The 12,056-nt window shown below is 31.2% G+C and overlaps 6 protein-coding genes across 11 annotated transcripts in view; 3 read left to right on the forward strand and 3 right to left on the reverse strand.

Annotated features, from left to right (window-relative positions):
• LOC109601600 (UDP-N-acetylglucosamine--peptide N-acetylglucosaminyltransferase 110 kDa subunit) overlaps window positions 1-4,431 on the reverse strand; it is a 30,557-nt gene extending 26,126 nt beyond the window's left edge. The window contains exons 1-5 of the mRNA XM_049963471.1: window positions 4,241-4,431; window positions 3,729-3,858; window positions 1,238-1,448; window positions 917-1,100; window positions 153-221 (exon numbers count right to left, since the gene is read on the reverse strand). Of these exons, the coding sequence (XP_049819428.1) occupies window positions 153-221; window positions 917-1,100; window positions 1,238-1,448; window positions 3,729-3,858; window positions 4,241-4,396 (750 nt within the window). The 5' untranslated portion in view covers window positions 4,397-4,431. The remainder of the gene's footprint in view (window positions 1-152; window positions 222-916; window positions 1,101-1,237; window positions 1,449-3,728; window positions 3,859-4,240) is intronic.
• On the forward strand, window positions 1,120-5,982 carry LOC109601601 (nucleoside diphosphate kinase). Its single transcript, XM_020017849.2, has 3 exons — window positions 1,120-1,219; window positions 5,329-5,480; window positions 5,532-5,982. The coding sequence occupies exons 1-3, from the start codon at window positions 1,153-1,155 to the stop codon at window positions 5,868-5,870; spliced, it is 558 nt and encodes a 185-aa protein (XP_019873408.1). The 5' UTR covers window positions 1,120-1,152; the 3' UTR covers window positions 5,871-5,982.
• Window positions 5,983-6,436: 454 nt separating this feature from the next.
• LOC109601598 (nucleoside diphosphate kinase) lies at window positions 6,437-7,132 on the forward strand. Its single transcript, XM_020017845.2, has 2 exons — window positions 6,437-6,639; window positions 6,728-7,132. The coding sequence occupies exons 1-2, from the start codon at window positions 6,466-6,468 to the stop codon at window positions 7,064-7,066; spliced, it is 513 nt and encodes a 170-aa protein (XP_019873404.1). The 5' UTR covers window positions 6,437-6,465; the 3' UTR covers window positions 7,067-7,132.
• A 309-nt stretch (window positions 7,133-7,441) lies between these two features.
• On the reverse strand, window positions 7,442-8,793 carry LOC109601596 (alpha-ketoglutarate-dependent dioxygenase alkB homolog 4). Its single transcript, XM_020017844.2, has one exon. It carries the CDS (start codon window positions 8,497-8,499, stop codon window positions 7,573-7,575), a length of 927 nt encoding a protein of 308 aa, XP_019873403.2. The 5' UTR covers window positions 8,500-8,793; the 3' UTR covers window positions 7,442-7,572.
• A 472-nt stretch (window positions 8,794-9,265) lies between these two features.
• On the reverse strand, window positions 9,266-9,972 carry LOC109601599 (U6 snRNA-associated Sm-like protein LSm5). Its single transcript, XM_020017846.2, has 3 exons — window positions 9,738-9,972; window positions 9,481-9,677; window positions 9,266-9,420 (listed from the first exon to the last, which is right to left on the reverse strand). Exons 1-3 carry the CDS (start codon window positions 9,778-9,780, stop codon window positions 9,391-9,393), a joined length of 270 nt encoding a protein of 89 aa, XP_019873405.1. The 5' UTR covers window positions 9,781-9,972; the 3' UTR covers window positions 9,266-9,390.
• A 1,615-nt stretch (window positions 9,973-11,587) lies between these two features.
• LOC109600730 (triple functional domain protein) overlaps window positions 11,588-12,056 on the forward strand; it is a 242,410-nt gene continuing 241,941 nt past the window's right edge. For 4 of the 6 annotated variants that reach the window (XM_049962865.1, XM_049962868.1, XM_049962869.1 and 1 more), the window contains exon 1: window positions 11,594-11,749. The gene's annotated coding sequence lies outside the window, so the exon portion shown is untranslated. Of the gene's footprint in view, window positions 11,750-12,056 lie in introns of all 6 variants that reach the window. The other 2 variants (XM_049962870.1, XM_049962867.1) reach the window with 2 other exon arrangements.

A 12,056-nucleotide genomic window follows, 5' to 3' on the forward strand; every position in this document is an offset into this window, starting at 1 on the left:
CACGTAGTGAATCGGTCAGTAACATGGAACTCTTGCATACAATGATACGGGACCGTGTTCATAACCGTTCGGGTCTATGAAACACGGCCACAATAATAAAATGGTTCAGGATAGGACCACAGGACGAAACAATTTTTTATTAGTGAACATACCTTGGCCTCGTCTAAACGATTTAGTGCTTTAAGCAGATTACCCAAATCGCTACGAACACAGTAGAGATCCTGAAATAAAAAAACAAATATTTTAGTATATACGGAAGTCTTGTGCAATTTCTAAGTAAAATTCCATCGACGACCTTTAAGCAGGTACGACGAAAAAATTCCGCTATTTAGAAAACATGTGCGTGTGTGTAAACAACAGAAAACTTTCGGCAGATTAGTTTTATTAACATCAATAAAATACATGTTAAGAGTTAAAACTTTCCAGGGTGTGAATCAGTGACGGGACATTAGTCATGTTAATTTATAAATAGATATTGACAATTTGATGGGTCTTATCAGAAGCTGCACAATCAATTATATTCAACGTTGATTAATTTTGCGTAACTGTTTGATATTGTACTTGCGTAAACAACAAATTAGTGTATAAAGTAGGGCATTTAAAACGTGATAAAACCAAATTCCAATAAACAATACTACATTTTTAAGCTTGAACAACAAGACGAACTCTATTAATGGCACTCTATGACACCAACAATAACATTGGATGCGTTTGAAAAACAAAAACATTTGGCAATTGAACTAGATGTTTAATCAAATGATGAAATAAATCAGTGGATTATTCATTCATTTTACAATAACACTTTCAAATCAAGAACAAAATTATAATATAAATCATTTTGGCAATGAATAATGAATGTTTTCGTATGTATTAAAAGGTGTTTTGAACAAAAGAAACCCTTTATTTGTTAACTTACTGGGTTATATTGTAACGCTGTAATGTAAGCCTGTACAGCTTGTTCCATGTCGCCAGCTGCAACGAGAGCAGCGGCCAGATTAATGTATCCATCGATAAAGTCCGGCTTCAATCTAACCGCATGCCTGTAATTGTCGAGGGCATCAGACAATTGTCCTCTTTCCTTGTACACGTTGCCCAAATTGCTAAAAAACAAAACAAACAATCAAATTAAACACTTCAATACCAGTTGTCAAAATGATGTGCAACATGTCAGGCTGCGCGAAAGAACCGCAGGGCTGCGTGAAGGATTCAAAAGGGAAAGGTGAGCCATTCAAATTACCTGTAGGCTTCCGCGAGCAGATGGTTCTGTTTGATGGCCAGCGTGCTGAAATGCGCCGACTTGTCTAAACGTCTACACTGGAAGTGGATGCTGGAGAGCAACAGGAGCACTCCCGTGTTTGTTGGGTCTTGTCTCCATAGCTGCATGCAGTGGCGTTCAGCATTTTCGTAGTCGGCCGCTTGGTACTCGCGATGGGCCAGTTCCAGCAGGCCTAGGGTCATAATATTCATTTATAATTAAGCAAATATGAATGACAGTTTGTAAATAGTGGAAATGCGTAAGTTGCCAAAACAATTTGCCTCCCAAGATTTTACACGATTTATTGATGAATGGGCCATGAAACTTTGTCAGTGATAAAAGTGAATGCCATTAAAAATAATTACTAAGCATTTTTTATTATTAATACTGTTTAATTAATTCTAAACTGTTTAAAAATATATTTTTATCAATTTCCCAACATTTCAAACACAAATATTGTGGACGAGGTATTCCAAATTTGTTATCTGAAACTAATTTTTTGGCAGATTTTGAAAATGTAATTAATTTCAAATTACTTTATTGTCTTAACAATACGAATTAAATCTCAGAATTGAAATAAAAAAATATAGATCGACCAATTTTATAGGTTAAATAAAGTATAATTAAACAAAAATAAAATAAGTTAGTATGTTTTTGATTATCTAAAATAACTTCAGGTAATTATTTAAATATACGAATATTAATTTATTTAAATGAAAATACGTATCTTCTATATACATTCGTATATTCGAAAATATATTTTCTAAAATGAGTCAGAATCAAAATTCAAAAAATATTTTGATATGTAAATATTTAAAACAATAAATATATAAATATAAAATTATATATCATATTGAATTAGTTATTTTCTAATTTAATAAGTTCAAATAAAATTAGGAAGCAGATGTTTTATTTTAACCTAACCTAAAACTAACTATAGGGTAACACATTGAATTGAAATTAAATTTAGATATTTTTAATAATTCTTTCTATTAAATTTTTAGACTTAACGAGATATGTTGTTAATTATGTTTAATTAATTCCATTTATTATAGTATATTTAAAAAGAAAATATATTTGAAAATGGAAAATCAGAATTCATATAAGATTTTGAATTATTTTATAAACTATTTTAGTAAGACTGTTCAAATAATTTAAGAATTAAGTTTTTATTTTAACCTAAACTAAAAGTGATTTTAAGATAACCATTTTAATAAGATAAATTTATTTAAATGTAAAGTCGTATATTTTATATATTCGTAGGTTGGATAATATATTTGAGTATTCGAATAATTCCTTTATCAAAAATTGAATAAATAAATCATATTAAAAATTTTTTGAGATATTTTGTTAATAGCGTTTAGTTAATTCCAATTATTATAAAAATACGACAATATCCAAATATTTCAAACTTAAATACGTGCATTTGAAAAAAATAATTATTTGAAAATTCAGAATCAGAATTAAAATAAGATATTTTGATTTGTAATTATTTTATAAACTAATTTAATAAGCCTCTCCAAATGAAATAAAAATTATTTTTTAATATTTTTAGATATTTTATTTTAAACTACCTAAAAATAATTTTGAGGTATCTATTTTAATAAAAAAAATTATTTAAATATAAATTCGTATATTGGAAAATGTATTTGAATATTCGAATATTTTCTTTATTAAAAATTAAATAAATTAATAATGTTAGAAATTTTTAGATCTGAGATATTTTGTTAATAGTGTTTGGTTAATTACAATTATTATAAAAATAAAACTATATCCAAATATTCTAAAATTAAATATAAAATGTGCATTTGAATGAAATATATATTTGAAAATTCAGAATCAAAATTCAAATAAAATATTTTAACATATAAATGAATATTATTTTATAACTAATTTAATAAAACAATTCATATAAAATAAGGATTCAGATTTTTTATTTTAACCTAACCTAAAAATAATTTTAGGGTAACATTTTAGTAAAATAAATTTACTCAAAAATACTTTTGGATATTGAAATAAGTGGTTTATTAAAAATTAAATAAACTAGAAATTTTTAGACTTTTTGAGATATTTTGTTAATAACGTTGAGTTAATTCTAATTATTATTAAAAAAACATTTTCAATAGTTTCCCACTATTTCAAATATGAATACCAAGTACCTACATACATATTTGAATAAAATTAACATACTGAGATTACCCTTTTTAATTAAAGAAGTCACATGTTTGAATAATTTAATTTCATACACCATCACAAAATTCTGCTATACAGCGTGTAACAATAATGTCAAACATACAATAACAAAACTACTAATAAAGTCTGAATAATTAATATCCCCGGAAATATACAACAGTAAAAAAAACATTTCAATCGTCCATGAATTCTAGAAAAGTCTAGAGGACAAACCAAATTCACAGACAGGTATACGCGTAAACGAATTCACGGACCTTCGAACAAAGACCCATGGACTTACCAACGGAAGACACTGGTGTAATGGCATCGTTCATTTTGATGATGATTTGAGTCCCCGGACTCTGCGACAGGGTCAGTCCCGCTTGGTTAATGTTGATTTGGCTCTGATCATCCACGGCTCCGTGCTGAGCCTGCATTTTACGGTGAACAATATGAAAAAAACAAAACACTTTACTCAACCACGCTTAGCAAAATGCGGGACGCTTCGCAAACGTCTCCGACAACTCGACAACAATCGATATGGCTTTGAGCGGTTCGCCGTTGCCGTGAGGTAGAAGGAGACGACTTGATACGAACGCGGAAACAGACATCTGCCAGCCGCGCGCACGCTGATTGGTCAACGGCTATGGAAATTTCCGACGCACAAATCGCCTTTATTTACCAAACCACGGCCTTAATTCACGCAAAAAACCACACGGATTGGGCAGTCGGCTCACCTGCCGACCGTCGATGGACGAAAACACTTTAAATTGTGGGTAATTAGTGTAATTATGTAAGAATTATCGGGCTTACCGTCGCTGCTTTAAAGACCCCCCTCACTGTGACGTCACGCGGACGATAAGATGCGCGGAAGCAGGACGGAGAATAATCACTAGGCGCTGTTTTCGCGAACCGCGTTGCCAAGTTGACTTTCCGTGCAGTCGTATGACAGCATGTGACCGTATGCATAGAGAGAATTGGGATCACTGGTTAATCAGATAGATTTATGCAAGGAAGTCTTATCGGTGTTGGCGGGTTAGTTGTTTCAAGGTCCGAGATGTAGGATAATCGGCGAAAAATAAAAATATACAAAAATTATTTATCAATAATATTATGTCCTAAGATAACAATCTTAGTTTCAAATTTAATTCCATAGTTTATTAAAAATATTTTTATTCTTTAAGTATAAATTAACATTTTTTACAGACAATTTGACTGTATTAAATCATTTCTGTACTTTCCTATATTTGTAGTTTTCTTTTAAAAAAATTAATTAATAGGTGCAGAAATTGATTAAAATGTTGAATATCTCATTATGATTTTGTTTATCAGATTTTGATGATGTTTATCAGATTCTGAGAAGTGTAATTATTTTTTTATGAATTTTTATTTTTTTAACAATATGAATTAGATATGAAATTTAAAAAAAATCTCTCTATGAAATTTATAGCCTAAATCAAGTATAATATAGTTTCAAATAGAATTTGTATATTTTATATATTCATATATTGAAAAAGTTATTTGAATATTAATTAATTTACTAAAAATTAAATAAACGAATGTTTAAAATTTTTAGACTTAATGAAACATTTTATTAGTAGCGTTTAGTTGATTTCTTATTTTCAAAGTAAAGACCAAAAAAATTATCAAACTAGTAACAGGATACTAAGATTATAGTAGATACATTTATATTATTTATTTATTAATTTACTATATAATCTAAATTGTTAAAAATTTTATATACATATCTTTTTTAAACTACTGAGACGAATAGATAATTGGACATTTATTAGTTGTTCTATATATTTTTATTTGAAATATGCATAATATAGACTGTTATTCTTAAAACTTTCTGATAATCCCAAAAAGAATGGTTCTTTAAATTTGATAATTATTTTCAGAATCAGAGTCAAAGGGTGAGCGGGTTAATTCTACTAGAGATGTAAGTTTCATCATGGTAAAGCCTGACGGTGTACAGAGATGTTTGGTGGGCAGAATAATCGACAAATTCGAACAAAAAGGTCTTAAACTCATCGGCTTAAAAATGGTCATGGTATGTTCAAACTTCATCTTAAATCCTTGTTGATTAAATCGTTTTATTTAGCCCACAGAAAAGTTGCTCAAAGAACACTACTCCGACCTTTCCAAAAAACCGTTTTACAAAAATTTAATAAAATACATGAGCAGTGGTCCAGTTGTTGCTATGGTGTGGGAAGGCTTGAACACAGTGAAACTTTGCAGAAGCCTTCTGGGAGCCACCAATCCTGTGGAGTCCAATCCTGGTACTCTAAGAGGAGATTATTGCGTCCAGGTTGGCAGGAACATTGTGCATGCATCTGATTCCTCAGAATCCGCTTGCAAGGAGATAAGTTTGTGGTTTACAGCTGAGGAATTGATTGTTTACTCTTTGATATCTGATGAATGGGTGAATACGCCGAATTAATCACTTTGGATTAATTAATATTATTTAATTTTTACATATAATATTGTACTTTTTTTTCAAACGTCTATTGTATATTTTTAACAGCAATAAAATTTATATTTATTAATTATAATTATTTTTCTTTTCTTAAGAAATATTATGAGAGTACATAATCAAAAAATAAAAAAATAGTCTAAGTATATTTGAAACATATATCAAATTATTATAATTAATTATATTTTTTTTTTGTTTAATTTCCCCTGAATCTGTGAGCTTTCGTTAAAAACGACAATATAGGCAAAACATGTGCAGAAGTTTTTGCGACGTTGTCGCGTTATCAAATAATTCCCAAACTGTGATACAACCAAAGTGACAAAATGCTTAATATTCACAATCAAATATATAAAATTAAATTTAGCTAAATTCTTTAATCTCAAATATGTGTTATTATTATTACATTGTATGGTAATCTTGTGAATAAATTTTAAATTCAAAACCGAAGAAAAATTAAAGGTTTCTTTAAAATAGATTTAACAACACTGCCTGACGACAGCTGAATCGTGTGCCGAGGCCACGATATTTATAAAATAATCTCGTTCACTTTGTGTCCAACTGTATGATAGGTACGATATTGGCTGTCTTCTATTTAATTTCGAAAAGAATCATGTCTGTAACCGAGAGGACTTTCATCATGGTCAAACCCGACGGTGTCCAAAGAGGACTCGTTGGCAAGATCATCAAGAGATTCGAACAGAAGGGCTTCAAACTCGTCGCTCTTAAATTCCAATGGGTAAGCATAAATCAGAAATTGAACATGGCCGGCCGGCAACGGAATGGCCGGCGTGGCAAACTTTAACCTTAACCCTCGATCATTACAGGCTTCCGAAGAACTGTTGAAGAAGCACTACGCCGATTTGGCCGACAGGCCCTTCTTCCCGTCTTTGGTCAGCTACATGAACAGCGGCCCAGTCGTACCTATGGTGTGGGAAGGTTTGAACGTCGTCAAAACCGGCCGCGTTCTGCTCGGTGAAACCAACCCAGCCAACTCCGCCCCAGGAACCATCAGAGGAGATCTGTGCGTTCAAGTTGGACGTAACATCATCCACGGATCTGACTCCGTCGAATCTGCCAACAAGGAAATTGCCTTGTGGTTCGGTGAGAAGGAGGTTGTCAGCTGGACCCCAGCCTGGGACAAATGGGTTAACGAAGGAAACTAAGCATTTCATACATTCTTACTTGTTATTCTTATTTATATTCAATAAACGAAAGTTTTGCTAAAGAAATTTTGTGTCATTTCAAGTTATTGATTTTATGGTGAATAAATAATCAATATTGTAGCAAAGTGATACAACAGGCTTAAACTAACTTAAAAAACTTGTGATACTGGCGCTGGTACAAAATAATGTAAGAACATACATACTATTTTATATGCTCTAGAAAAATGTTTCTAATTCATATACATGCTGCACTCTTGTTTATCAACTGTATTTATGTTATGTCACAACAATGTACTTTTTTACACCATTACTAAAGATATTCATATTAAAGATTTATTAATATTGAATGACAATATCATCATATTAAAATAAAACTAGGTAATACAATTTTTTATTAATACATTATGGTAGAAATCAATTTTATAAAAATATATTTAATAATGGAGATACCAATAAAGGTACTTTAATTGGTACTTTCAACAATCAATATATATATAAAATACGTTTTAGTTAACTTCTGTGTCCCAAAACTCCTTTGCTTTTAATAACACAAATTTAGCAGTATCTTCACTGTTTTCACCCAAATAAGGTGGAGTAAACTCTCTATATGCTAGACAGACTCTTCTGGATGTGATATCTTCTCTTAATATTTGGTGTTCCCAGTCATATCTTGCAGCACCATACATTATCAATAAGGATCTTCTCGGCATTGGAATTCTAACTACTGGATGTCTCTGTCCATCCATCAGGGGCTGTACTGTGTAGCATTTATCTTTTGCAAAGTTTCCACTTCCATCTAACACTGATGGATAATTGGACACACAATCCAAATTATATCTTGTGGGTTTATCATTGTAAGTCATAGTTAAAACTGAGTCGGCTAACAAATTAACAGTGACAATTCTTTCACCCCAAATCCAACAGTCATCAACATGTGGATCAATGGAAGCACCTCTGCAAGGATCATATTCCAGGGAACATTGTTCAATGGTCTGGAAGTCTTTAAGCATTGAGGTTGATTTAAATTTGTCTTGTACAAACTTTGTTGACCTAGGGAAGCCCTTAAAATCACCTAATTTCAATTTGCGTTTCTTGAAGTTGCACTTTGGTCCAAAGTTCTGTTTCCTCCTTCCACTTTGTGACAAGTCCCATGGCATGGAATCCAGGTCTTCAATCAGCTTTGATTCTTCTTCCACTGACAGAAAATCCAAGTCCATGTATATGCCAGGATAGTCGATGGGCTCACCCTGATGGTTCGGATGCAGTTTATAATCTTCAGTGTCCCAGCCAGGCCAAGCTTTGTTACACAATGGACAATAAATGTAGGTACCGTTGTTCAAATTTAGTGTAGACTCCTTGATTATGTCATAGTCCTTTTCGCACAACAAACAAGTCCTGCAGCCTTTGCAACCGCACGGCCGTGGTTGATCCATATTCTTAATAATTTAAATATAAATAAGATACCGCAGGTTATCAAACAGAAAATTTCATAGTAATAAACATATATAATAAATATGTTTAAGTGGTACAGTCTGATGGAACACAGATTGAAAAGGTTAATCTGCTTCTTCTACTTTTTGATTAAAATATTTCCTTAAATATTTCACTAAATAAATGTAGTTTTTAATGAAGACAGACAGACTTTTTAAGGAGTTTTACTATATAAATCGTTTTGTTTTATTTTAGACTTATAAAATTCACAGACTGTAATAAAATTTTATCTGCACCGATAACTTTCGTAAGAAATTCAACTGCGTATTATATTATGTAATATGTGTATATCATAAATTGTTTTTCACTTTTCATATGCAAATTTTAAAAAAATCAAAGTTTAAAAAAAATGTGTTATAGGCAATCCACTTAACACAAGACTAAAGAGGGTTGTGTGTTGCAAATGATCATTATTCAACAAATTCCACTATCCGAATTTGCCAAAATAAATTTTTTTCGTTAGAAATGTATCGAATTTACATTAAAAATTTTAATAATAAAAATTAAACTTGGCTTAGTAAACAATATTGAAAAACTAAAAATTAAAAAAGAAAATATATAAAGTAAATTATGTGATTAAAAATAAATTTTATTACACTACACTTTTTAAAGAAAGTGAAAAGTAGTATTTTCACTTTCTTTAAAAAATGCTAAATGCTGTTAAACTCTGACTATATATGTACATAAATAAGATAAATAAAACAAAAATTACTTTTTAAAAAATATGTATTTGTACAATTAAACAATGTTTTGCTTGAAATTCTAGGATAAATAAATTTACAAAAAGTTCACCACTTTCCAAAATATCATAACAACAATAAATTAAATGTCTGTTATTCAGGCATATCTCCACCAGGAACCAGCTGAAAAAAAAAGAAGGTTAATAGCTTCAAATTTATACATTAACTTGAACAAAAACCAACCATTGTAATATTGTTGCCATTAAGCAATATTTGATCCAGTTTTGTTATCCTCTTGCCTTCGGGTGTTGTTTCATATTCAGTAACATCCTCCAAAAGCATATTGACAAAATCGTCAAAACCGAGCAAAGTTCCGACAATTTCTTTATCGTTTTTCATAATTATGTGAATCCTTGATCCTATACATTTGTCCACCAGCTCTAAAATTAAAGCATTTTTGACATTGTTTATCATAACCTACAAACAAACCGGTAACTTACCCAATGGAAGGAGTGTTGATGAACTGACAGGCATGGTACTCATGTTTATTCGTGCTTTTTTTTACTTAATAAATATAATATGAACTACCTAGAGTAATAGGTATGTATTTGGAAATCGTTCTGTGTAAATTAATAACCAAAACTAATGTGAACAAAACCGTCGCTATCGACAACTTAACTTCCTATGCAAATGAATTATGTTCTGTAATCACTGTATACGCTACAGTTTGTTTATTATTTCGAGGTTGGTATTCTGTACGACAAGGTTTTCTATGTACGACAAGTTTTCAATGTAAGACAGAGGTTATAATTGAATTTATGTTTATGTTTTCTAGAGATGGCGCTAACTTCAAGATCTCCGACTGATTTTGATATTTGAAAATTGAATGTTGCGGGGAAAAAACTTATAAACAGATTTTTGTTACATTATTAGACTATGGTAGGTATGGAAATATTTAAAAATTTAAAGTAGTGAAAAACTAAACTTTAATATTTTGTCTTTGAATAATTTACGAGGTAAAATGTTTTTATAAATAATATCTAGTAACTACAGTTGTTGAAAATATAGAACCACATTTACATAATTTTGAATCAAATTAATAAAGAAAGCTCTATTCTAAATAAAATATAGATTATATATTTTCAATAGTTGGAATGCTGTTAAGGTTTTAAATTTTCATCACTATTAAAAATTTTATCAACCGCCAAGGTTGTATTCTAAAACAGCATTACCTTGGGTACACAGAAATATGTTAATTTTCAAAATATTTCAAATTTTGTCCATATTGGTTAATTTAAGGATTAAACAAAAGTTTTAAATTAATTTTTTACATTATAACATTCCGAAACGCAGTAATAATTTTTTAATAATACAGTTTTTCAATATTAACTTATCAATAGAACAGATTTTATAACATACGTACTTTTGATAGAAAGTACTTACTGACATAATTGGTTTAAATAAGCAATACAGAAGCAAATGCATTTTCAGTAAAATATTTTTAAGTTCATTATTTTGGCTACGCAACTTAAAAGAGATTTATTTTTATTATATAAAAATTTTTACTCACTCTCGGTTGTTTAAAATAATTCAAAAAATTACGAAAAACTACCAATTACACAGAATTTGCTACAGATAGTAATGTATTTCCAAGAAAATGTGTTTGTGTGTTTATATTATAAAACTGCCAGAAATACAGCAACATTTTATTAGTTTGAATAAAGGATAAAAAGCTTTAAATCTATATTAAAGACATGTAAATCCCTCTCGCAGTTTTCATCGTTGGCCGCTACGGGACTCTGCAACGAACTTTAATCCCCAGTTGGCACAGACTATTTCAGTGTTGATGAAACAGAAATCTTTTATTCATTAAATTCTAAAGTGAAAATAAACGAAAGTATTTTTTGACAACACCTATTAATTTATATCGCTTGGAATATTTTTATGATGTAAATGTTATTGTGATGAGAAACTTCAGATCTTTGTATTTTAATTTTTGAATTTAAGCTTCACAGTGAATAAAGTTTTTATTTTTTGTAAACAAATTATATTAAATGAATTTGTCGTAATTACGTTAAGGCAGATTGAATCCTTTGTCGGCTATTTATCCAAAAATAAGTGGGAAAAACGTCAACGAAGTGGAGCTACAACTTCGAAGCTTTCACCATAATTTCGGTGGAGTACGGATAACGAGGGGATTGATCCGCGGCACCGGTTCGATATGCATTTTCATTTCGCAAGTGGATTCCGGATCCGGATTGTAAATTTGAATGTGCCGTCGGTCGCGCACAGTCGCGCATCGTCCCGCAGTCATGCGCAGTCACTGCCGCACGGTGTTTTCAGTCGGTCTCACGCAAGCCAAGATGGGAGTCGTGCGTTCTGTAGTGTTAGTTTTCTGTGTTTTGTAAATGAATAAACGGGTGTTTTTCAATGGAACTGCGTCTGAAATTGCGACAATAATGTTTGTGCGTCTGTTATATTTGGATAATTAAGCGTCCGCATAGTGTTTAAGGTGAGTCATGGCACATAACCCAATGGGTTTACGACGGACCCCCGTCTTCTTTGCGTTTTCCCACACTTTGTTCGCGCGTTTGGTGAATTTTATCCGGAGCACATTTTCTGGAAAACGGGACCGGTTCGTTCGGAAGCTGCGGCCGCCGGTTCACGCGGAAACGCTCAAATTCATTGGTAAACTTCCAGTTGCGCACCCCGTGTGTCTTTTCTCTGAAACCCGGACGAAAACAAACCCACATTCGGACTCGTTTCCGTGATCGTCGAATGCGGAAATTTTGCGATCTCGTTGACGTTTTGCCTTGACC

The sequence above is a fragment of the Aethina tumida genome, chromosome 2 (assembly GCF_024364675.1).
Source record: "Aethina tumida isolate Nest 87 chromosome 2, icAetTumi1.1, whole genome shotgun sequence".
NCBI lineage: Eukaryota > Metazoa > Arthropoda > Insecta > Coleoptera > Nitidulidae > Aethina > Aethina tumida.

Bases quoted from the DNA above. Each gene is read 5' to 3' on its own strand.
- LOC109601601 (XM_020017849.2), top strand. From the start codon at position 1,153: ATGATGTGCAACATGTCAGGCTGCGCGAAAGAACCGCAGGGCTGCGTG. The intron at 1,220-5,328 runs GTGAGCCATTCA...AATTATTTTCAG, and splicing joins GAAGGATTCAAAAGGGAAAG to AATCAGAGTCAAAGGGTGAG. The intron at 5,481-5,531 runs GTATGTTCAAAC...CGTTTTATTTAG, and splicing joins TCGGCTTAAAAATGGTCATG to CCCACAGAAAAGTTGCTCAA.
- LOC109601598 (XM_020017845.2), top strand. From the start codon at position 6,466: ATGATAGGTACGATATTGGCTGTCTTCTATTTAATTTCGAAAAGAATC. The intron at 6,640-6,727 runs GTAAGCATAAAT...CGATCATTACAG, and splicing joins TCGCTCTTAAATTCCAATGG to GCTTCCGAAGAACTGTTGAA.
- LOC109601596 (XM_020017844.2), bottom strand. From the start codon at position 8,499: ATGGATCAACCACGGCCGTGCGGTTGCAAAGGCTGCAGGACTTGTTTG.
- LOC109601599 (XM_020017846.2), bottom strand. From the start codon at position 9,780: ATGAGTACCATGCCTGTCAGTTCATCAACACTCCTTCCATTGG. The intron at 9,678-9,737 runs GTAAGTTACCGG...CTTTAATTTTAG, and splicing joins ATCAACACTCCTTCCATTGG to AGCTGGTGGACAAATGTATA. The intron at 9,421-9,480 runs GTTGGTTTTTGT...TTTTTTTTTCAG, and splicing joins ATGGCAACAATATTACAATG to CTGGTTCCTGGTGGAGATAT.